This window comes from Rhinichthys klamathensis, unplaced genomic scaffold (genome assembly GCF_029890125.1).
Source record: "Rhinichthys klamathensis goyatoka isolate OS25496 unplaced genomic scaffold, OSU_Roscu_1.1 h1tg000040l_1, whole genome shotgun sequence".
NCBI lineage: Eukaryota > Metazoa > Chordata > Actinopteri > Cypriniformes > Leuciscidae > Rhinichthys > Rhinichthys klamathensis.
Window position 1 is genome coordinate 9698478 of NW_026606587.1, and position 27211 is coordinate 9725688.

General features: G+C 37.2%; 1 protein-coding gene across 9 annotated transcripts in view; it reads right to left on the bottom strand.

Annotated features, from left to right (window-relative positions):
- Positions 1-27211, bottom strand: part of prdm16 (PR domain containing 16) — a 248813-nt gene that overhangs the window by 146094 nt on the left and 75508 nt on the right. For all 9 annotated transcript variants that reach the window (XM_056246794.1, XM_056246791.1, XM_056246788.1 and 6 more), the window contains exon 2: positions 24643-24992. In XM_056246794.1, the coding sequence (XP_056102769.1) occupies positions 24643-24992 (350 nt within the window). The remainder of the gene's footprint in view (positions 1-24642; positions 24993-27211) is intronic.

Here is a 27211-nt window from a genome sequence, read left to right on the forward strand (position 1 = left end):
ACTAAGAAAAGGCGTTGTAACTTGAGGACGTATATCATTCTTAACTAGATGGTCCTTTAAGTTAGAAGCACGCTTATAAATAAGCTTGGGTTTTTCTGGGAAGACTCTGGTTAGTTTAGGGTCCGACTCAATAATGTGCCAGTATTTATAAACAGATCTTCTAAATTCTGACACAAGTGGAGAATATTTTACACAACATAAAGGAGACTTATTTGGAATTTTTTTGCGTATAGATCGAAGGCACTCGTCTTGCGTTATCTGATCAAAACGTTCTTTGGCCGAATCGACCCAATCTTGTTTATACCCTCTATTGAGGAATCTTTTTGTCAAGTCCGCAGCCTGCTTTAAGTAAGATGTATTATCACTGCATATTCTGCGTACACGATTAAACTGACTGATTGGGAGACTTTTGACCAACGGCCTGGGATGAAAACTATCCCCATGCAATATAGTGTTACGATCCGTAGGCTTACGAAAAAGATCAGTTTTTAAGATCGTACCATCTTTATATACCTGAATATCCAGGAAACTGATGCAATGTTTATCATATTCCAAAGTAAATTTCAAATGTTCATTACAAGAGTTCAGATACTCATGAAAGCCATTAAGTTCATCTACTGTGCAGTCAATAATCAGAAAAATATCGTCAATAAATCTCTTATAAAATAAGATCTTAGAATAAAATGGATTTCTCCGATGTAGCACAAATTGATTCTCAAAAAAACCCATATACAAACAAGCATAATTAGGGGCCATTTTGCTTCCCATGGCAGTACCTTTCTTTTGTATAAAAAACTCATCTTGAAAGCGAAAAAAGTTATTAGTAAGAACTATGTTAGCCAAGTCTAATATGCACTCAGTGCTAGGTTTTGGCTCAAACTTACTTAAAGAAAGAAAATACTGAAGTGCTTCTAGGCCACCATCATGTGGGATATTTGTGTACAGGCTTTGAACATCAAAAGTGGCCAATAAACAATTATCAGAATTAAGATCAAAGGTTTTCAGCGAATTGATAAAATCGATAGAATCACGTATATAAGAGTGGAGGATAACCACTTCTGATTTTATAAAATAATCAACGAAGGCAGATATATTTTCGGTTAGGCTACCAATACCACTGACAATAGGTCTTCCCTTCAGAGGGGTGTCTAAGCCCTTGTGGATTTTAGGAAGTGTGTAAATTACCGGGATCACTGGATGTTCAACCTTAAGAAACTCAAAGGCACTTTTTTCAAACTCACCATTACTGAAGTGATTTTCTAATTGGGAATATATCACATTCCTCAACCTATTAGTGGGATCAGATGATAATCTCTCATAGAAAGTACAATCACTTAATTGTCTTTTAATTTCCTTTTCATAATCCACAGCGTTTTGCAAAACAACAGCTCCCCCCTTGTCAGCAGGTCTTACCACAATCCTATTGTCCTTACTCAAATCCATTATAGCTTCTCTTTCCTCTTTTGTCAGGTTATTGTACACTTTATATTCTTTTTTATTTTTAAGTAGACACTTAACATCATTCTCAACCAAACGACAGTACGTGTCCAGAGAGGCATTACGGTGCTTAGGAGGAATAAATGTCGATCTTATCTTGAAACGACTATGGGACAAGTCACTAGGGGGAGAGGTAGCAGGCAACAGGACTTGGTCCACAGAGGAACCACTCCTGGTTAGACTGTCCTTTACAGCCTTAAGTAAAGGACTGAGTTTTGTTCCAACTACTCATACTAATGACTTTGAGACTATTATTGATTTCCAGAAGTTCTTTCGTAATCTTAGATTGAGGGAGTTTTTCCATTCTGGTATGAAGGACAGTCCAACCAGGAGTGGTTCCTCTGTGGACCAAGTCCTGTTGCCTGCTACCTCTCCCCCTAGTGACTTGTCCCATAGTCGTTTCAAGATAAGATCGACATTTATTCCTCCTAAGCACCGTAATGCCTGTCTGGACACGTACTGTCGTTTGGTTGAGAATGATGTTAAGTGTCTACTTAAAAATAAAAAAGAATATAAAGTGTACAATAACCTGACAAAAGAGGAAAGAGAAGCTATAATGGATTTGAGTAAGGACAATAGGATTGTGGTAAGACCTGCTGACAAGGGGGGAGCTGTTGTTTTGCAAAACGCTGTGGATTATGAAAAGGAAATTAAAAGACAATTAAGTGATTGTACTTTCTATGAGAGATTATCATCTGATCCCACTAATAGGTTGAGGAATGTGATATATTCCCAATTAGAAAATCACTTCAGTAATGGTGAGTTTGAAAAAAGTGCCTTTGAGTTTCTTAAGGTTGAACATCCAGTGATCCCGGTAATTTACACACTTCCTAAAATCCACAAGGGCTTAGACACCCCTCTGAAGGGAAGACCTATTGTCAGTGGTATTGGTAGCCTAACCGAAAATATATCTGCCTTCGTTGATTATTTTATAAAATCAGAAGTGGTTATCCTCCCCTCTTATATACGTGATTCTATCGATTTTATCAATTCGCTGAAAACCTTTGATCTTAATTCTGATAATTGTTTATTGGCCACTTTTGATGTTCAAAGCCTGTACACAAATATCCCACATGATGGTGGCCTAGAAGCACTTCAGTATTTTCTTTCTTTAAGTAAGTTTGAGCCAAAACCTAGCACTGAGTGCATATTAGACTTGGCTAACATAGTTCTTACTAATAACTTTTTTCGCTTTCAAGATGAGTTTTTTATACAAAAGAAAGGTACTGCCATGGGAAGCAAAATGGCCCCTAATTATGCTTGTTTGTATATGGGTTTTTTTGAGAATCAATTTGTGCTACATCGGAGAAATCCATTTTATTCTAAGATCTTATTTTATAAGAGATTTATTGACGATATTTTTCTGATTATTGACTGCACAGTAGATGAACTTAATGGCTTTCATGAGTATCTGAACTCTTGTAATGAACATTTGAAATTTACTTTGGAATATGATAAACATTGCATCAGTTTCCTGGATATTCAGGTATATAAAGATGGTACGATCTTAAAAACTGATCTTTTTCGTAAGCCTACGGATCGTAACACTATATTGCATGGGGATAGTTTTCATCCCAGGCCGTTGGTCAAAAGTCTCCCAATCAGTCAGTTTAATCGTGTACGCAGAATATGCAGTGATAATACATCTTACTTAAAGCAGGCTGCGGACTTGACAAAAAGATTCCTCAATAGAGGGTATAAACAAGATTGGGTCGATTCGGCCAAAGAACGTTTTGATCAGATAACGCAAGACGAGTGCCTTCGATCTATACGCAAAAAAATTCCAAATAAGTCTCCTTTATGTTGTGTAAAATATTCTCCACTTGTGTCAGAATTTAGAAGATCTGTTTATAAATACTGGCACATTATTGAGTCGGACCCTAAACTAACCAGAGTCTTCCCAGAAAAACCCAAGCTTATTTATAAGCGTGCTTCTAACTTAAAGGACCATCTAGTTAAGAATGATATACGTCCTCAAGTTACAACGCCTTTTCTTAGTATGCCAGATGGTAATTATAGATGTGGCAGTTGTGCCCAGTGCTCGTATACGCATAAATGCAAACATTTTAATCATCCACACACTGGTAAGACATTATCTATTCGCGGTACTATTACATGTAGCACCACACATGTTATTTATTTAATCAGTTGCCCATGTGGTTTATCATATGTTGGTAAAACAACGAGAGCGCTACGGACCAGAATCAGTGAGCACAGAAGTACCATCAGAAAAGGAGATGAACGTAGTCCTGTCGCCGCTCATTTTAAATCAGCTGGCCACAATGTCAGCGCCCTTAGATACATCGGGGTGGAGCGGGTCAATAAACCGTTTAGAGGAGGAGATCATGGTAAAAGGCTTCTCCAACGGGAAACTTTTTGGATTTACTATTTGAACACAATGTCTCCTTATGGTCTTAATGAAGATTTTGACATAAAGCCATTCTTATAATGAATGGCTCTGTGTCATGTATATGTCATAATATAATGTGTATTTATGTAGCCTATGTATTTGGTTGTGGATTTATATATATATGACATCATGTATATGTGAGTATGCACTGTTTCTTGGTAGTTAATTGCATGTTTCTGACTACATTGTAGGAAGTTATGTGCATATGGAATTGATTCTTGTGTATGTTGATTGTTTTATCCATGCAAGTGTTCTCTTAATTAATTAATGAGTGAGGTTATTAGGCTTGTTTAGACCCAATCAAGCTAATTGAAATCACGGGGTGGGTCAGATTGTAAGGCCTATATAACTCTGTATCAAATGTGTTTTGCTAATTGCCTGAAGAAGACCCAGTAGGGTCGAAACGTTGCCTTTTTTATTAAAATATGGGAGTAAGTAGCAGTGTTGCGGACATTATAATCTTTTCATTTCTAAAAAAGTGACCAAATCCAAGACAGGTTGCTAAAAACTCAACATGTTTGCATACAACGTTTAGGCCCCAAAAGCTGAGACCATCAAGAAAGTAAAATAATAATAATAATAATTCTTGCAACTTTTAAGAATATAGGTGTGCGTTAAGGTTTGGACCTTCATGGTTTAAAATAAAATGGTATAAATAGCATTGTACAAATTCATATGGAAGCTTGTCTCCACCACGGAATAAAACAATTTAAAATATAATTGCAACTTTTTGTCTCACAATTGCAAGTTTACATTTCGCAATTCTGACTTTATAACATGCAACTCTGACTTATTTTCTATGAATTGTGCGATATAAACTCGCAATTGCGAGTTATAAGTCCAATTCTGAGGGGAAAAAAGACAACTTTTTACAAAAGACAATTTTTTATAACATGCGATTTAGACTTTATATCACGCAATTCTGACTTTATGACTCGCAATTGCGAGTATATACAGATATCTCACAATTCGGAGAAAAAAAGCCTGAATTGTGAAATAAAAAGTCGCAATAACCTTTTTTATGTTTTATTCTGTGGCAGAAAAAAGTGTGCATATTCATACGAAATTGCCACGTTGTTAAATAGTTATGTTTTCTCATATATCAAGCAACAGTAACCTATAAAGGCCGGAGCTTAGCAAAGAATGAATTTGGTCTTGAAGTGATGAGAAATGTTCAGATGATGAGACTTTTTGATTGCAAGCTTTGTAATCCTGGCAAGTCTGAGATCTGGGTTCTGGGATCTTTGCTGTCTAGGAAAAACAACTGCGATATTAATGAGACTCCGGTTGTGATTTTTCCTCCTATGGGGAAGGTCATTTGCTCCGTACCGTATGCGAGTATGAAGAGACTCAAAGCAGCTCATTATGAAGAGGGATGTGTTTTACTGACTAGTGTGGAAGAGCGCAGCCAGGGGCAGCCAGCCATCTAAATCCTCTCTTTCTCCATCCCTCTCTCCCACCCTCCCTGTTCATCCCCCGTCTTACGCTCTCCCAGGCCTGAAAGCAGCAGAAATTAGTTTTGAGGGAAACAAGTGCGATTGGGTCTGTATAGGTCAAGACGGACTTTGTTCCTGTCTGAGGGTTTATCTAAACTACAGCTGCGTTGGACAATGGGCCAGGGGTGGCTGACAGAAACCCAAGCTGTGAGGGCTAAATTACTGCACTGATAAGACTGAATTAGATGCTATGAAGTCCAGGAGCTCAAGAGACACTGAAGAGGAGACGAGAGACGAGAGACTCGGTCGATGACACAGAGAAAGACAGACAAAACAAGATAGAAAATAGATAGAAGCTGCCTTGCTGCCTATAAAGGCAGATTCCTAACTGACAAATTAAAGTCAAATGTGACTGATTTGGAAAACATAGACAGCAACTCTTATACTTGGCCTCCATGTGAAGCAACTGAAAGACTTGACTCTTTATTGATTCTATAGTTTGACTTTGACATTAGCATGTCGCTAAGCAAACTCTTCAGTGGAAGTCTGCGTGGGATTGATTTTTCACTCCCTCTCCTGTAAGATTCTGTCCCACTCTCACTAAAAACAAGTCACTCCGGCCAACATCGTTTACGATTTGTCCCGCTCCTGCTTGCAAAATCCCGCAGGTAGAGATCTACATCGATTTGTCAGTCCCATTTCAGTGTGATTCCATCTCGCTCTGGGGTCATCGACTATTTTACCAATTATCACACAAACACAACGTTTCAGACGTGACCTTGTTGCATTTGTCACATTATGCAAAAGGAAGGTGTATTTCCCTTCTCACACACAACCAAAAATCATTGAGAATATCCAACCCTGCACTTGTATGCTGTTTATTTCTGTTGAGCAATCTGTACATTAAGTAAGGCATGAAATACATTTGTGTAACTTATATTTCATTTTAGAGATACTTTATACTTTATTAGATATTTATATTTTGTGGGAGTGTCACAGACCTCTTCCCTGCAGTATAAAAACACATGCTCATAAAATATTAAAAATCAAAATGTTCTATTTTATTTTAGAAGGTATTTCTTTTGGATTGTATTCACTTAATTATGCTGTCTGCCTTTAAGTCTTCGCTTCAAGAAGCAAATCATTAAGGGCCAGATTTACTGAACAGGGCAAATTAGCGTGAGTGTGGTCTATGGGATTGACTCTCTTTTGTAGCCTGTCTCTAGCGGCCAGTCGATGAATTGCAGTTTAAGTCACTTCAGTGAGAGACAGGAAGGTTGTCGCTTAGGTGGTAGTCTATGAAAACTACCAAGGAAAGCCTTGCACACTGCTGGACGACTTTTAATATCTACCAGTGCTATTAAGCATGCCATGTCTTCGACTTACAGTATCAAGCAATATGACAAGTGTATTTTAAGACTATGAATCTTGTTACCCATCTTGTTCTAAAAGTGCACCTATCTGCTATCATAGTCAAATCTACACTTGAGCCACCAGACGCATACTTTAGTTCACTAAACAAAATGTATTAAATTCATAATTTACTCACCATCATGTCAGTCCAAACCAATAATACTTTTGTTCAACTTTAAAACACAAATGAAGATCTTTTTAATGAAAGCTGAGAGATTTCTGTTCCATCTAAAGTCAATTCCAGCAGTTTAATCGAGTCTTCTGAACACATCCACACATCGAGAAACACAAACATGCTTGCTTGATACACGGGAACAAACCTCATTGGTTCTTGTGTGTCAAGCAAGTACATTTTCATTTGGGTTTCGAAGATAAACAAACGTCTTACGGGTTTGGAACGACTTGAGGGTGAGTAATTGATAAGAAAATGTTCATTTTGGGGTGGACAAACCTTTTAAATACAGTAACCTGCAGATAATGTATCTGTGCCATTAAGGCACACTTAAGCATTAGAAAAGCACCTTACGTCCTGTCACGAAGGTGTGTGTACATTATCTTCAATGAGTGCTTATGTTAATATATTTAAGAAAAAAAGACAAACATGGTACCACCAAGCACTAGACGTCTGACTGATATTTTCCCAACAAATGAGATGTTGTTTTACTGAATTAGTGCAGTGAAGAAACTCCAGAAATCTGTTTTACAAAGGAATTAGTCCAAATATTTAATATAAAAACTGATTTGACAATTATTCTCATGGCAGACACTAAGTAAACATGAGGGGTGGCGGTTCCTGCTGACTTTGTTTCAGTGTGACATAACATACATACATGATATCACTTGGACTCGTAGTCATCTTTAAATAGGCTCTGTAGAAAAGTGGTGTCATTGATGGAAGTTAGTGTGAAAAATGTGTCTCACAGAGCAGGACGACAGATTTACAGGGATGGGTTAAGCTGCCGAGAGACACAAGCACAGAAACAGTCATTATTCCTACAACTCAACCACAACTTGACACACGCCTGGGTTTCAAAAAGACGAGAGAGCTGGTGAATGGGCCAAGTCTCCCTTCCAGGATAATGACAAATTTAACATTTCTGCACCGTGAAACAGAATGTCGTCATTGTCTTTGGGTTCCTAAATGGCTGTTATTTCACATAGTCGTCTTGAGGAAAGAATAGCACTCAAACATCAGTCTTGTCTGAAGAGAGACACACACATTATGGCACACCTGGGGCGCTTGAGTGTTGCTCTAACTATGACAAAGAGCTTGAACTTTGAGTGACTTAAAGACAATTTTTTCCACACCGTTATTATGCTTGTCTGGTTATTAATTTATTGTATTTTGTATTGCTATCATGGTTGGTAATCAAAACAGTATTGTGCATCTATTTTTGGCTGTAATGATCTGAAAACATTTGCGGCCTACAAAAAGAGGGTGGCGACCAGGATGAAAACTACGCCTCCTATTTTTCCATAAAATAAGTGGTGGACTTTAAATATGTAGACTTTCCATATACATATTAAGTCAAATGACACTGCAAGATGACCTGTGACCATTTATTTTATGATGCAAGTTTATATTTATGTACAATGTGCCATATAAAATAAAAGCAGTGGGTCACTTTCAGGAAACCGAGATTTATTAGTTCTCAATGCTTACAGATGCTCACTTTTTTACAGAATGTTTCAAAAATTGCATTGACCTTCAACCCCATAACATTCAACCTCAAAACATTTGAAATGTAACAGAGCTGAACAGCTATTGGAGAAAGAAAAAGTTAGCCAATTTAAGTGTTATTTATATTTGAGGTGTTATTTAAGGAGCCCCTAAAGGGACTTTCAAATGCGCACTATTGCAAAAACTTAGCACAGGAACTGTTTGCATGCTCGTGTGTTACAATTTCCAGGTTATGTATACTGTAACCTATGTCCTTTGTGCGTCACTGCCATCTTACTATTAAGAAAATTTGTTAAATGGGCTGATGGCCAATATGCGACTCAGTGTGCATTATCCTATATGCTATTGCTAAGTTCAGTGGTTCATAAAAAAAAATTGGTCTAGTAAAAAGTGCTTTCTTTAGAGCAATTCATCTACAGTAGTATGAGGCTGAAACCAGATACTTTTCATTTATTTATTAATGGGTGTGAACCTCCCTGTTATATAACGCAATGCTTAAGCCCTATATGTATAATGGCTCTGCTCGCAATAAGTGCTGTTAGAATTGAATGAAGAAATTCAGCATTTCTCCGACACCTGTAAGGATGCGTTAAATCCGACAAAGTAGTTTAATAAAGGGAGTATTGATCTTTTTAAATATGAATTTTTAGCACATTTTACTGAACCATATTTTTTTAATTGTCCATTAAAGTTTTATGTGGGACAATATAAATACACTGACCTAACAAAATCCAAATTTTGAGCACTTTTTACTGTACAATTTTTTTATTTTTTATTTTTTATGAACCATTAAAAGCATAGTTAACTTAAAAATGAAAATTCTGCCATCATTTACTCACCCTTAAGTTTTTTCAAACCTGTATGAATTTCTTTCTTCTACTGAACTCAAAGGAAGATGTTTTGAAGAACGTCGGTAACCAGACAGTTGATGGACCCCATTGGCTTCCATAGTAAGAGAAAAATACCACAGAAGTCAATGGGGTCCAACTGTTTGGTTACTGACATTATTCAAAATATCTTCTTTTGTGTTCAGCAGAAGAAATTCATACAGGTTTGAAACTATTCCTTTAAACTTAGAGTATAGGAGAATGCACACTGAGCCCCATTCACGGCACGGTTTCTTAGCCGCCACAGAGGATGTGTTAAAGCGGACATAAGGGCTTGAAATATGTCGTGCAGCGAAAGACAAATTGAGCACTTTTTACTGTACCAGTCTTTTTTTATGGACCCCTGAAATCAGCAAATAGGACAATGCACACGGCCGTATTACTCCATCAGCCCATTTTGTGGCGTGGTTTCTCGGACACAACAGACGGATATAAAACAGATAAACGGATATAAAGCTTTGATATTAGCAGTACTGCCCTAACAACGGTATTTTTGCAAAGGTCCCTTTAGGGGCTCCCTAGTTATTAACCATTCATTAGCCATGTAGGCTTATATTTATGTATAATATGCTATATCCTCCTGGGACCCAAGAATAGACTTTTGTCCACTGTAGTGGACATTATATTTTAGTGAATTTCTCTGACATCATACATGTCACATGACACAACCTGGGTGTCCTGTAAAGAGCACATTCAGGACTTTTCAGAGATACCAAATGTTTGGAGGTTTCACCATGAAAACAACTTCTCCTTGGTCTTTAAAAATGTCTGACATTAATTTAGTGATCAAATGTAGCATTCTTATGGAAATATGATAATATATTGTAATTATATTTAAATTGGACTACTTTTTCTAATTGTATTTCATAAAACAACATCTCAGGAAAATGTTAAGGGGTTTCAAATAAAAAAAATACTTTCTGTTACAGAACAGGGCATTGATTTCAAACGTGTCCACTGTAGAGGACATCAGGACTAAAACCATGTTTATCAGGCATTCTGGGAGACACAACAAGTGAATATGGAGATAAATTATACATCAATATTCCTATGAAATATTAGATGATATTATTAAAATGTTGCCAATAATTACTCCAATTGTTACACTTCTTTTTTCATTAAATGTTGCTCCAAGAACACATTAATGTGCAAATTAGATACAGTGTATAGATACATTGCATTGAATGGGAATATTAATTTATGGCCATTTTACCCACATATTGCAAAAAGTAAAATTGTGTATCAATTCATTCCATTATTTCTTTCATAACATAGTTGAGAATAATCTTTATACAAATTTTGGTTGAAAAAATCCTGAAACCCCAAAATTTATTGGTGATTGAAAAAAAAATCCCATTGTTTTTGCCTATACATATAATTTCATGTCATTTTATTTTTTAAACAACTTAGTCCTGGCGTCCACTACAGAGGACATAGCATAACGTATGAATAAAATATTATTTTATATATGTGTTTTTTTACCATTTGTTTATTGTGCTCTAAACAGTGTGATGACATGGAAAAAAACTAAATTCAAAAAACTTTTTTTTTCTGGGTCTCAGGAGGATATAATATAAAAGCAGTGGGTCTGTATTAGCAAGAAATAGCTGTATTAGTCCTCAAGAGACAAACACTTAAAAAAAATGCACTCAACCCAAAACATTTTGAATGTAAGACAGCTAAATGGTCTATTTAAAAAAGAAAAAAGTCATTTTAAGCTTATTTTAGCCATTTTTGAACTGTCATTCAACTGTAAAACATTTGAAATGTAATGGGTTTGAATGAGCATTACACAAAACATGATTTGAAAGAGAAATAGCATATAGATCATTAACATTGTTTTATGAATTTACTACAATGCACATTAAAATGCCTATTAAAAATGATAAATACATGCATTTCAAGCTAACTGTGACAGAGTATGTAGGCATTAAGGGTGTTTTTAGAAATATGGTGAGCTTCAGCAGTAACTGTTTCAAATGAAATAAATGTGATGTACAAAAGTCACCGTTGCCTGACAATGACCCCAGTGTCAAAACCACACATCAGTTATTTAGTACAACCTAACGGACTGTAGGAGCCATTGATCTTAGCTTCTGTAAAGAAAACACAAAGTCGTTGAGAACACTGACTCGAATGTGAATTTGATTAACTTCAGCGAGAAGAGACAAATATCATTGGGAAGAAACAAATACACACTTTCAATGTGAAAATATCACTGTAATTAGCAACATAAACATCATCATGATTCAGTGTAGTGGAGAGAGGAGGCAGTGTCTGCAGTGGCCCCGGGGCACAAGAGACCGTGATGGGCCTATTCATCAACACACGCATGAATGATGGGTTTTCACTGCACACACTACTCACAGGCCTCCAGTAACCTGCTCATACCCAGATGGAAACAGAGGTTAAGGGAATGTTTGATTAATGTCGCTGGGCGATCCACCTGGAAACTTGCACGTATCACAAATCAATGTAAATAACACGTACAGTTGCTATAAGTAATACTAATACTAATAGAGATGCTTGCCTTAGCACACTCTAAAAAATGCTGGGTTGTTTCAACACAAATTTGGGTCAAATATGGACAAACCCAAATGTTGGGTTAAAAATGTCATTAAAAAATTTACAGTTGTAAGTGAAAGTTGAAGTTGGGTTAACATTTTAAATTAAATTTTTAACCCAACATTTGGGTTTGTCCATATTTGACCCACATTTGGGTTAAAACAACCCAGCATTGTTTAGAGTGCAAAAACCTCGAATAATGCTATGCAAGTTGGAGAATGGCAAAAGATGAGAAAACCCAAATTAAAGACCTTGTTATCGCCCGGCTGTATGAACAATTTTCATTAAAGTGCAAGATTAATTAACAGATGGGGTAATTGGTTATGAACAAATGATAAGGCATCAATGCACTAATAAATCCTGACATTTAATTTGCTGCCCTCTTCCCCCGCTATCAATTACTGTGTTCCTGGGAATAATTGACAATGTTTCGGTAAGACGTAAGAAAGGCGGGCATCTTTCAAAGCTCCTAAAATGCTCCTTTGGTGTAGACACAGCAACATGGACCATATGTTTAATATTAGGTGTAATCTGTCCTACTCAAGTGCTCTGAAAACTGGGAAAATTGGATTAAATTGGCTAATGGCATGTTTAAAAACTCCATAAAATGAATGTGAGTAGAAGGTTTTACAGTGTTTTTGACTTGCGCCTTTCTCTTTGTGCATAAACAAAGGTTGGCTCTCAATGATGCAAAACTAATATATGCTGGTCAACAGAGATCTCAAAGTCCACAGGAGACATATTGATTAATGCCATGTGGATCGGAAAGGGAGAATATTTGCACAATAATGAGCCTGTGGTATTAAGATATGTTTTTACAACAAATCATTTTGACGCATCTATCTATCTATCTATCTATCTATCTATCTATCTATCTATCTATCTATCTATCTATCTATCTATCTATCTATCTATCTATCTATCTATCTATCTATCTATCTATCTATCTATCTATCTATCTATCTATCTATCTATCTATCTATCTATCTATCTATCTATCTATCTATCTGTTTTATGCAACTGTCTGCAAATTAATTACCTGAAATATGTATGGAAGCTTTAGTCAAGTCAAGTCATCTTCATTTATATAGCGCTTTTAACAATGGAGATTGTTTCAAAGCAGCTTTACAGAGATAAACATACAATTTACGGTAACAGAGATTGTTTTGGCTTTATAGCGATTTTTGAATAATGTTATTTCCAGCTAAAGTTGGTTTTGATTGATTCACTTCCAGCAAAATTATCATTTGTTATTACATTAGGGGCCACTAAGACGACGGCGTTCTCTCTAAACAGACTTTAAACGCGAACCTGGGGATATTTAAACGCTTTAAAGGGATAGTTTGCCAAAAATAAAAATCCTCACATCATTTACATTTCTGAATCTGTATTCCTTATTTTCTTCTGTGGACACAAAAGCAGATTTTTAGAAAAGTGTTTTATTGTCCATACCGTGGGTCCAGTTTAGTTTTAAACCCCAAATACTTTTATTTTATGGAGAAAAAATAATTATTTACATTAAAATTATAGTAATCAATCATATTGTAAAATGAATTACTTTTTCGTAACTAATATATTAAATATAATTAAATATAATTGTAATTAAATATATTATAATAATATAATGTAATAATATTCAATATTTTGGATTCATTTAATTTACTTATTATTATTATTATTATTATTACCTCCAATGCTGTTTTGGAGGTCTGTGAAAAGGGTGAAATTGACGTTATTTTATATAAAATATAAAACAATATTAATTATTTTCCTTTGGCTGTTAGATTACATTTATCTCAGGTGATATCCTTTAAAAAAAGTTTTGTTTCCCCATTAGCAAAATTGGCAGATTTTAAAGAGAACCCTGCCTTGAGATGAATGGAAATGCTAACATAAAGCTTTCTTCAGGTATTACTGACTTCCTTGGTTTGAAGATTGCAAAATGACTCACATCAGTTCTAAATCACAGAGGACATTTCCAAATACTGCATCTCTTTAAACCTCTCGTCCAATTGTCAATCATTCTCAGTCTTTCTTTCCAAAAACCATTAGCATTGTTCACCTTTAAGGCAACCTCTCTGTACATTCTTCACAAGATGTTCAACAAACCGAGCAGACAAGTTGCAACTGTGCCGATGGAGTATCTCCACAAATGCTTAGTGGCTAAGCAATTCGACACAAAAGCTGGCAAACAGAAAGGTGAAAGGCAGGGTCAGGACAGATAGCGCCGAGGCGTGGCGCTCAAGTCAAGAGGGATGTTAGCGTAAGGACAAACAAAGTCAACCACGGGCATGAAAGCTGCCTGTCAGAGGCGGATCAGGAAACAAAGGAATTCGGGCAAAAATATGAGGAACAACCATGGAGAATCAAACATCTGTCACGTAGACCAAAGGCGCAAAGCGAACACTTCCAGCACCAGGTATCGCTAAGTCAACAGCACGGCAAATATGAGAAAATGGCGAGGTCGAGCTTTTTTTTCAGCAGGATGAATAATGCTGATATGGAAAAGTACCTTGTGTCATAAAGGCAAATAGGGAGTTTGCGTTGCAACAAAGTCATCCCTAGGTCAAAGTCTTTGAAGTTTTCCAAGAGGTGGAGAAATAGAGGACGGGTGGCATCGATAGCCTTAGAGATCTCTATGAAACAGAATCGGAAGTAAATGGTGAAGCACACATTTCGAGTACTGTAAAATCACTGTTGAGTTGTACTGGCAAAACCAATGAGAGGTTATTCATTACATACAGAGAGGACAAAAACACCTTTCGGCCGAATAGGTCTTGGAAATGACTATTGGTTACACTTTATTTTAAGGTGTCATTGTTACAGTGTAATTATGTGTTAAAGTACTAAGTAATATTAAGCAACTACATGTTCTTACTATAGGGTTAGGGTAGGATAAGGATTTGGTTGAGGGTTAGTTGCATGTAATTATGCATAATTTACTGTTACATGTAACATATGTATCAAGGACACTGTAAAATAAAGTGTTACCTGAATATAAAAAATAAAAAAAACACACACAAAGATGACGGACTTCTCCAGTGATGCACATACTGTATATTCACGGTTTGTCATGTGTATCTTTCCACAGCTTATAACTGGATTGTTCAGTTTCGCTCAAGCATTACAGAATCAAATGATTCTTAGAAGCAATTCCTGTTACATGTTGACAAAAAAAAAAAAAATGTCTCTGTCCTTCCGTTTTCATAACATACTTAAATGTCTGACAGTGTAAATTAGAACATAAGGGATGGGTACAGAAAAGCTTACGATAAATGACACTAAACAACATCACCGAGGTCAAACTGGGTTTAACATCAGATCTCCCACCACGCCCGCTGACACTGCCAGGGCACGGCGTGTGTACACATCATTTATCTGGCTTTTGAAGAAATGCCATAGCAAGCTTTCTCCTTCTCTGATTCCCTCATACATTGATTCTTTTGTTTCTTGGTTGAATAAAGAGTCTCCTTATAGGTTTGTTGTTGAAGTAAAGTTCTATCAGTGCCACCACCCACATAAACTATTCATTTACTGCTAAAAATACTCACTGAGGTTGTAAAAATCAGTAGATGTGTCCTGCACCAGAGGAAAAGTGAGATACAAGACTGTTTCAGGAAGTTAAAGCACATTAATAATAGTTTTTTTAAAAAGGCAATTACCAAACATAATTTTGGCTTCCATAATTAAGTATCCCTTCCCCGGCGAGTCCTGCAAAATGTATGAATTGTCCAGTATTCATGTGAACATTCAAATATGGTGCGCCAAGACATTTTTGTGCAATGAGAACAAATTTCATTTTATTTCACAGACATCAAACAATCTTATACTGCATTTTTCTTTTTGTGCTCTACACAGTATTGACTAAAACTACTGAAAATATTTTTGTTAACTGAAATGAAGTTTAAATAAAATAAGATTTAAATATTAGAAAGAATATTAGAACGGAAAAAACCTAAACATAAAAAAAAAACTTGAACTTTCAAGATTAACTTGAAAAAATACTTACAATTTGCCTTGGTTAATGAGTAAAACAGAAAATAAAAGGCTAAATAGATAAACCTATGGCTCAATGTCTAGCTAAATAGAAATAAAAAAATTACCAAAAGCACACAACTTAAACTAAAATTTAAAATTTAAACTGAAAATTTAAAAATAAAAGCTAATTAAAAATGTCTAAATACTGTAATATATAAATACTAGTGCTGTCAAACGATTAGAATATTTAATCGTGATTAATCGCATTAATGTCATAGTTAACTCGCGATTAATCGCACATTTTTATCTATTCTAAATGTCTCTTGATTTCTTTTTGTCCCATTCTTTTTTCTCATTTTAATGCTCTTATCAACATGGAAAAGTGGATCGGCTTGCTTTGTGCAAATGTTTTTTTTTATTGAAAACAACATTGACAATACTGTGTTCAATTTCACACTAACATTCTCACTTGGAGCAAATAATCTCTCACACAATGTAACACTGTCCATCAATAAAAGGGTGAAAGAAATACTGGCGAGATCCTGATATTGACGAGGGGGCGGATAATTCGCATCAGCTGTGTGTGTGTGTGTGTGTGTGTGTGTGTGCTTGGCCATCATCAAGTGGTATTTCAGACTGGACGTGCTGCGATGATGATAGCTCAGGTCACAACGACAAAACACACAGATCACTTTGGTCTTGTCAATGGGACCATTTGGCAACTTTTTAAAAGTAAACTTTCCATTCAGAATCTTATTGGCATCCATTTCACCGTCTCGCGCTCGTCATCCACTCAAAACGTAACGTTAACCAACTATTTGGCCGGCTCGCAAGCCCAAACAAGTGTGTGCGGCGTACCTGTTGTTTTGTTTCCGGTCTAGCTAGATCCACTTGTGCTTTCAAAACGTCCTTGCGCGGCGCAAGCCATTGAAATGAATGGGTTTCATAGCGCGCATGCCGCGTCCTGTTGCAAAATCATGTGAAAAAAACTACAAAGTTCGCTTGGCCAAAAAGACCGTTAATCGCGCGATAAAAAAATTAACGCCGTTAAAATGGGTTTGCGTTAACGCCGTTAATAACGCGTTTAACTGACAGCCCTAATAAATACACTATAATATATACAAATATATAAATAATATGAATATAATACTGGTTCCACAAAAAAAAAAGCAAGGTTTGCAACAAAATAAGGGTGAATAAAAGTCAGAATTTTCATTTTTTTGGGTGAACTAGCCCTTTAAAATTCAGTTAAATTAATTTCGATTAAAGATAAACTGTGACTTTTTTTTGTTCAAAATTAACTAAATTGAAATAATGAGTCATGCATAATCAATCCTTCATCCAAAACGTGTTTTTGTCCTACCTTGATTCCCTATGATAAGCCTATTAGAAGTGTTTATATTTAAGACCTGTCTGGATGGTTTTTGCGGGAAATTCCATACACACCATCATATCTGTAAATAGAGAAAAGTTGCTCCGGCTACTTTGGCACGTGTATGGTGTGGGAATGACAGAGGTTAATGAGCAAGAAAGGTTGACATGAAGGAGCTAAATGTCACGCTGAACAGAGGAGAGTCTGCTGGCAAAAGGAGAACGCGACAGAGCTCGTAATAAAACGAGAATCAACATTGGCTTGGCTTTTCGGGGATGGAGAGAACTGAGGGATTTGAAATGGTGTGAAAGCCATGTGGAGATGGCGTTTTCATAACTCAACAGTTGAGCAAGGTATTTTACTGAACAGATAAATTGCCATTGTAGCTCTCTAACAGAGTTCACTGTAAAGCACTATATATTGTGAAGGGTCATATTCATACACACAGTCACGCAGAGCCGAAGCACAAACAAAAACAATGTTCTTCCACAAAATGCATTATAGTATGCTTTATAGTTGTTGTTTTATCTTGCTCTTGTTGACATTCCCTATATATGTCAATAAAGGAAGATATTACTTGAGAAGCACACACACACACGGCCTGTGCTCACACTGTCCCCTCTAGTCATGTCTGGCAGTAGACGGACTGACACACACACACACACACATAAAGGCACGGTGACAGCAGTCCCCTATGGAACTAATCTGACAGCATCTCACGTTGGATTGCCAGCGTCCCACCTCACGTTCTATAGTGTGTTCGGCACTTCCGTCAATACCCCAGCTAGTGCCATCACACCATCGGCCCCCTTAAACCGACAGAGCCACTGGCAATAAACCTTCCTCCCCGGGACCCCGGAGTCCAGCTCACAAACAGATCTGATTGAAAGCGTCTGTGTCCGGGGTCGCTGTTATAATATGTTGTGATAAAGAGAATCATAATGGCTTTTAAATAGACGGGCTCTGTCTCTTGTTCCTGAGCAGTGCTTTGTGGGCAGAGACAGAGTGTCTCTGGGAGTGAAGCCCCGAGGCTAAGCATCTCGGAGATTGAGCTGTCCGTCTCGCTGAAATGAATCTGAGTTAACACCTCTTCAGTCGAGACAGGACAGCCTGGGGGACAGACAGAAGACCACTTTCTGTTCTACCTGCAGTCTCTTCTCATTAACCCACACCTGCAGCAGCAAGCCAACGCTCACACACATCCGTTCGGGTCCAAAACCTGCTGAGCTGCCTATCTAGACGGCATTTCAAGGCAGATTCATTACTGTTGGAGGTAGGCAGGATAGTGTACTGCATGTAAGCAGACTATATGGGGAATCGGAATATGTACTGCACTCTCATTCATAGCTGAAAACAATCAAATTACACGAAATATTAAATAACAATTCCAGAATGCTTTGCCATGAGCTCAGGTGACAGAAATCCCTACAAAATGCCAGACCGGGAGAGAGAAGTGTTCTGTACTTAACCCGTATTGATATAAAATACACTAGTTTTTCTAGTTTAGCTGTTTGACAAAAAAAAAAAACAAGTGTGATTAACTGTGTTGAATGCGCACTTGTATTTTTCAAATCTTAAAAATGTATTTTTTAAAAACTGTACTTGCAGATAATATATTATTTATGAAATAATAAAGAGTACACTTTTGAGACTATGGTACTTAATACACTTAAGTACACTCTTAATAATGTCGAATGAGCACTTAACTCAAAGTCTTAATATATAATGCATTAATAATGCCTTGTAATGCACCTTATAATGCATTGTATGGTCTCATGAATAATAGTAACAGTTGTAATACATTGCAATACTTATGTTACGCCTTTAGAAAATACCAATTTAACCAATTTCAGATTATATTAAATATTATAATGCATTTTAACTTTGGTTACAATTATTTATGAAAATATATAATGCATTATAACATACATTATGAATACCTTTATAATGCATTAAATGCTTTATGTAAAGTGTTACCAAAAGTTTTACTTTAAAGTGCATTTTAAATCATTCTGTTTTAATAATCTTTCGCCATGCTGTAAAAGAAGAAAACATTTTGATGTGACTAACATAAAGCACATGTAAAGTATAATTTTTACTGTCTGCACTCTAAAAAATGCTGGGTTGTTTTAACCCATCTTTGGGTCAAATATGGACAAACTCAGCCATTGGGTTAAATGTTTAAATTACATTTTTAACCCAACATTTGGGTTTGTCCATATTTGACCCAAATTTGGGTTAAGTAATATTTAAGTATATGTGTAAGTACACATTTGTAATGCTGAAGTTACAATTCAAAATGACATTTAAAAATATATTAACTTTACATGTAATATAGAATAACACACTCTAAAAAAAATGCTGGTTTGTTTTAAACTAAACATACAAGTTTCAAAAGAAATGACATGAAAGTATATTTTGGTTTAACATAAAAGTTATAGTGGGTCAATAAACCACTGTAAAGTTCAGCTAGTTGTATACCATATAAATGTCAAATATAATACATTTTCATTTAATTGCAATTAAGTGTCTGAAAACATTACATTCAGTGAGCATTTTAATATGAATTATTTTAAAGTAACAAGTACTCTTTTTCACAGTGCGTCTTGTCTTCCTGACCGGCTGACAAATACCCAAACCAGATCAAATAAGCTACTGGAATATCAATAAATACTTTTTAGACGGAGTTGGCTTAGCAACATGTCAACTAAACTTAGCAAAATGCGAAATTCTAACAATGAGGAGCCCTATATGTGACATGTGGAGTTCCTGAATATGCAGAATCTTTCAAATCAGTCACTTAGAAGATTCTTTTTCATGTGGACATAGACAAAGCAGTTTTGTGTTTTGTTTGCAGCCTAAAATATAAAAAAGTGATTGTACCACAGACGGAAGTCTTAGAGAATGACATTGGTTATCCAGCATATACATGTTTTGCAGTCATGAGAAACCATGTGAGCTCTTAGATCTGTGATTTAAACACTCGGTGGATATGTGTCTGTGTTTGGCCCATTGTGGCCGGTCTGTAATCCCGCTCTATTAACACCTCTGACTCTTTGCTCTTAGCTGCTCTGCTCTCTCACTTCTGTCTATTTGTCTAAGAGTCGGGGTGGAGTGATGACGTATCCGAGTCCAGCTCCTCGGGGACAGCGCGATGGCTATCTGTGTCCGACTGTTATGACTATCTCTAACAAGAGCAAGAACCCTCCAACCATGGCGAATGGGGCAGACAGGATGTGGCTTAGATGTTTCCTTTTAGTTTTCCACCTTTTAAACCAGATGTTTTATGAGCTTGAGGTTTCTGAATGATTGTTTTCATTTTTCTTCTGAGTAAAACATCGAATGCCCTAAAACGTAAGACAAAGTATAGCTGTAACAGCCGTGAGTGAAATGATTGCCACACGACAACCCTTTAAAGGTGAAGAGTGTGGTTTCTGCACCACTAGCAGAAACAAAAGAATTGCAATATTTCCAAAACACTCCCCCCCCCCCGTCTGTCATTGGCCGGACGAACAGATAGCCACGCCCCAATATCACACCATTGGTTGTTGCTGTGTGAGGATGCTCAAACAAACAGAGCAATGTTTTGAAACCGCCACAGTCACTATGTAAACAGTATTTTTTATTTTTTTAGTTTATACTTATAGTTATCTGCTTATTAAGGTGGGATTGGGGAAATGGCTATTACAATTCACAAGAATAAGAAAGAAATAATGCGATTAAACAGAAAATCCTAAAATTAAGACAACACACTGTCATCCGCTTTCCGGCAGCTGCTAACAAGCATCATTTTTATAGATGGTTTGTCACAGATGGTCCAACAGATGTCTCTCCGGTCTTTAGCGAGTGTGTGTATGTGTGTGTGCGCATGAGCAAATACCCATAGATGTGCTCCTTGTCAATCGTTACGCTGTCAGCCAGGGCCTTGAGTGTACTCTTTATAAAACATAACGCCAAAGTACTTGAGCGTGTAAATTAGGGCTGAAATTTGAGAGTTGTGTCAGGAGGACAGAGACAGCAAGAGAGCGACAGAAAGCAGAAAGAGAGAGAAGCTTTCTCTTGGGTGTCGGATTCTGATGAGCATCGGTCGTGGAGAATCCAACCCAAAGCAGCAAGACCGTTAGAATGCCTTTTCTGGGGAATTAAACACGTCGAAAGCAAAAATATTAATTCCTTGAGAGAAAAAAAATATGAAAGCATGGTGTTTAGCTGATGACTCTGGACTGATTATTGCATGTTTCTAATGGCTATTTTTGGAATGCCAGTGTTCTGCATACTGACAATTAATATATACATGCACTGCCGTTCAAAAGTTTGGGATCTGTAAGATGTTTAAAGTAACACCAGGGAACTTTTGCTCTCGGGGTGGGGTCCCCCTACAGTTGGGAAACAGTATTGTCCTCTTGACCTCTACTACATGCACGTGCAATTGTTGACAACCACGATAGCCCTGAACACTGTAGGAGGAGGTCACATGCAGGTGTTCTGCTTGCGTCGCGTGTGAAATGTCTTCATCCCAGGTACAGTGGCATATATTTCAGCATGTCATATGAATATAATTTCATGGGTTTTATTTTTTTCTAACGACAAATGATCGCGATGATCACGTTTACAAGCCAGCGTCATTATAGTAGCCTAGTCTATTGGTTACCGTTTTACTGGATCTATAAGATACTTCAATGCAATGTTTGAGTGGTAGATAATAACCATATATCGTCAATATTATAATATCAAGCTACCATAAATGAATCTGCAAATTTTACAAATCGATTTGCATTATAGCTTGAGGCAAGACAAATAAACAAATATCACAGACATGTTAGGTATCCTAAAATATGATTTTGTACATCTTATATATTTACTTGCAAGAATGTAGCCCCTACCAAACTTGTGCACGCCGTTTAGACACAGGCTTTCATTTGATTTTTTTTTTTTTTTGCCAAGTCCGCATCGGTCGGGCACCCCTCCTCCTCCTTCAGCTCACGCCAGCGAGAAAATGCTGGCCCAATGTTGATCCTCGCTCTGCCTTTAACGCGATCACTTTCTCTTTCTCTCTTTTTGCTTTGCTCCGACAAAACCTTTGCTTTCTTGTTTTTCTGTGCTGCTTCGGCCATGACTATAACATTTGGCTCGCACGTCCGATTTTAAGGAAGTGGGGGTGGTGGTGGAAGTGACGTATATGCCGTAAAGCAGTCGAATTTTGTAGTTCTCTTTGTTCGCCAGTTACTACCCGAAACCCGACGTTTAAAAGTACGATTAAAAACGCTACAGACCCCGTCAGGCTATGGCAGACGTGTCATTCAACCTATTGTAAGTCGATGTACCATCACAAGAGACTTGGAAATATATTATGAAGGTTGAAAAGTTACCTGGTGTTACTTTAATGTTTTTAAAAGAAATCTCTTATGTTCACCAAGGCTGCATTTATTTGATTAAAAATACAACAAAAAAACTGTAATATTGTTGAATATTATGACAATTTAAAATAACTGTTTTCTATTTGAATATATTTTTTAAAATGTCATTTACTCCTGTGATGCAAAGCTGAATTGTCAGCATCATTACTCCAGTCTTCAGTGTCACATGACCCTTCAGACATCATTCTAATATGCTAATTTGATGCTCAAAACACATTCAGTATTATTTTCAATGTTGAAAACAGTTGTGGGAAAATTTTCAGGATTCTTTGATGAATGGTAAGTTTCATTTATTTGAAAACATTTGTAACATTATTGTAACATTATAAATGTTTTACTGTAACTTTTGATCAATTTAATGCATCCTTGTTGAATAAAAGTATTGATTTATTTTTTTAATTTGCTTTTTCGATTCTATATTGTGAAAAGGTGCCAAGAGATCTTAAAAATCCTGGTTAATAATGTTCCCCAGTTTATTCTTTGCAATAAAAACGAAAGGTCAAGTCGAGTGCATTGAGCGATGGGATACACTATTTCATGCTGTGTTCTGGTTGTATGCTGCACTTTTTCTTTTTCTTTTTTACAAATGCAGTAGGTCAGCTGAGTGAAATAACACACTGTTCATAGTGTGCATGCACATTTATCTGACTATTTCTGCATTGATTTCTCTAGGGAAAATCATGATAAAATGTGTTAAATGGAACAGAGAATACTACTCTCCTAATGCTACCTGAAAGCATAAAATAGTCAAAATGTTTCAGAAATAAATTCTTACTCAGACCCAATGAGAAGGTTAAAATATAGAGGACCTTAGTGTGGCCCCCCTCCATCACAGGGCCCAGGACAACGTTTCTGGTACAGCCCCGCTCATATGTAATTCTAAATGAGTGTAATGGTATATATCAGTGGAGCAAAGTACACAGTGAGTGAGAGAAGAGAAAAAGAGAGAGAGCGACTCACGTCTGATCAGTCATGTGGGGGAATCAGCATGTGCCCTAATGAGCAATTTCAATATCCTCCGATGTCATGTTGAAATGAAAATTAATAGTTCAATATGGCTCCACGCAAATGCCACGCATCTCCCATAACCCATATCATGTGGCGTGACCAAATGAGTATATTCTAATAGATGTAGGCAGAAGAGAAAAGCTGATATCTTCAGTAATCAGGGTTTTGAAAATCACCATTAAATGAAATTCAGGGATGGATGGAAAAGAAAAGGGGAGACGAAAAAAACCCAGAGACATGGAATGAACATCTTTACCCCATAATGTGCTCATGTCTTTCCCACAGGCTGTGAGCTAGTCACCGCAGGGTTGACTTACCACATACACCAGTCAAATTGGGCCTTGAATCATTGGAGGCCCTGTTCATCTTCATCTGAGGAACCTTTTCATGGTTCCTAGAACTATGGCGGAAGTACCCGGATTTTGGCGTGTTCGCAACGCAGGAACTAGGAACGATTTTAGTTCTAGGAACTCCTTTTGGAGGAACCAATTTAGCTCCTACTTCAGAGTAGGGTCTAAACCAGCATTATAGAAACTATCCGTGACGTTAGTATATACTGATTTGCCGAACGTACGCGAAACACCACCATTTTTATGTAAACACACAGATTATAGCCTATATATTTACTCCACAAACTAACTCTATGAACACGGAAAACAGTTACGCTGAGGAAAAAATCCAACGCAACTTTGAGGGGACCAAGAGAAATACGATTATGCATTTCTGCCCAGCTAGCAGCACTGTACTTCAGTCCACACTTTGGTGAAGTAGTGTTGCTTGGACGTGATGTTCTTGGGTCCTAGAAAACTTTGAAGTCAGCCAAACGAGTACGGACATACTTAAAAGAAGCCTACGAGACTTCAAGTGAGCCATTTGGGACAGGGACTTAATTGTGTTCCCAATAGCATTTCAACTAACTTTCTGATAATGCTAATAAAAAGCAATATGCTAAGTGCATGCCATATCATCTCTACGTACCTCCCATCCATAAGTGGTCTCTTTTACCGTGGCGCTCTGCAGTCCGTTGTATGGTCCGAAGCGTTCTCCCATCCGAATTTTGACTTTAGCCCAGATTCCAAGGCCGGCCCCTGGAACAGACGACTCGCGGAGCTCCAAGTCAGCAGGGATGGGAATATCATCGGGAATGTAGACGGGCACCTCATAGGGTGAGCCCTCTTTAGGAGTGAAGTCCTCATTGCAGGGCTGAGGGGACGTGGGACCCACCGCAATGGGGGACATGATGCTGTCTTCTGTCTCCTCTTCCGCACTCTCGCCGGTCACGAGATTGGGCTCTGTGTCGTACATGCTGTCTACTGCCTCACTGTCATCTGAAAGACAATACAGAGACATTTGCAATACATTAGCAGAATAAAGAGATACAAAGCACGTCAAATGTTCTTCCGCCTAATTTCTTCAGATTACCATTGTATTTAATTTGCTGATTTTGAAAGGATAGTTCACCCAAAAATGACTATAGAGACCTTTTGAAGCATGGTCATGCAGCTCTTTTCAATGTAATGACAGACCATGTGTTTGTGGCTCCAAAAAGGACCAAAAATTACACTATAAATCAGAAAATCTTGTACTATAGCATTTTTATAATCAAACCAAATGGTCATCATTGGTTGCTCTTACTTAATTTTGCTTGACAGACACTAAATGATGATAAAAAATCCTCTGTGTGTTCCACATACAGGGTTGAGACAACCTGATGGAAAATAATGGGTAAATACTGGGTGAATGTGTAAATTTGTCTTAAAGTTGGTGGATTCTGATTGGCTGCAAATGTTTTTATCGTTCATTGGATTTTTTTCTCTCCAAACAATATATACTTCTGTGTCGTTAGTACCGTTACAACTGTTGTATGGACTTCCTTATTCCCACAGAATTAGAATGATTATTAAAACTTAGTTATTTTCCCTGATGAATGGGCCTTTAGTCTGAACAAAACTCACTGACATAATGCTAGGATGTTCTGGCAGGCTGCCAGGGTGTTGAGAAGTTGTTGTGAGTGGCCCAAGTCAAAAGAGTCAACCCTCAAGTCTCTATGATGTTTGGGTTGGTTCCTTTCTTTAAATACAATCTTCTAAAAGGCAAAAAAGACTGATCACTTTTTGTACTAGCATATACTCAACACTAGGTTGTTCAAATCATACACCATTCGGGAGAATAAACCATCATCTTTCTATCACAAGTCCATGCTCTTAACCACTTCGCCACACCAACCAACAAGAGACCACCAGCATCACCAAGCCACTGAAACAAGCATGAATGATTCAAACCAAACTTTTATTGTTATATTACTGGTTATACACTGATGTGAATAAGACGCTCCGCCTAAACTAAAAAAATAATAATCTTCTGCAACTGAGAGTCTGGCGCAGGGACGATCCCATTTATTTCATAGTCCCCGCCATTTCCTGTCTGATCATTTAAAAAATAATGGCAGCAAATGACCCTGTGGCCTGACGCCACTGCCAGCCATCTATGTTTATTGTCACTCTTTGCCTGACAGCATAATTATGCTACTCATCATTCATGCTAGCAAAAGGTACAACTCTGATTACTAAAAATAGGTTCTGTTTCTCTGCATTAGTTCTACACGCATGCATCACAAAGTACAAATGATGTGAAAGCCCTTGAATACAAGACCATTGGAGCTGGAGCTTTCAATCTTGGAAAGATTACGCAAAACAACTGACTCAAATGCGACCTGTTCTCCAAACCAGAACCTGACACATCTCACCCGCATCTGTGTTCTAAAATTTCTTAGCTGAGGTCTGAGGCAGTGCACAAGACACTTTCGATCTGTATCCATGATGACAACAACTACGTAAGTACGCATGGATGGACTCGCTGTAATTTGTAGCAGCACCACTGCAGTTTGCTATCCAAACACAGGACCAGCAATCAGGGCTAACTAGGCCGCAATTACACCAGGAGTGCTTCCAATCAACCAGACACAGCCCCCCTGCCAGCACTGCCAAGAACACAAGTTTATGACTCCAAACGGCTTTCTCTCACATTCAAACGCTGTTTACTTATAAGCAACAGCAAAGTCATGAATAAGTATAAATTGCAGTTACTGCTAAGTTGGCTTTAAGCTTTAAGACAGCGGTTTCACCCGGACAGTTAAAAGGTAGGGAGGAAGAAATGTTCGCCATAAAAACCCTGAGAACTTTGGAAAGTTTGCCCTTTAATACAACATTGATAAATTGCATTATTACTCTGTGCTCTGTAATGTTTGATTTTGATTGGTCAATGGCAGCTAAACCACATAATCGACCATTGATTCTCTACACGACTGTGCTAGTTTCATGTTTTGGGTATCACTTCGTAGTCTCTGTTTTTCTTGCATAATAAAATAATGTAACTATATACTACGGTATGATTTCAAATCAATGTTTCATGTCATTTCTTTATACACAACTCATTTGTTTAGAGGTTCTGATCACCTGTTATTACCAACCCATAAGACTGATCATCTTTTAAACATAAATACAGATATTTTTAATGAAACTTGACAGATTTCCGTCCTTCCATTTAA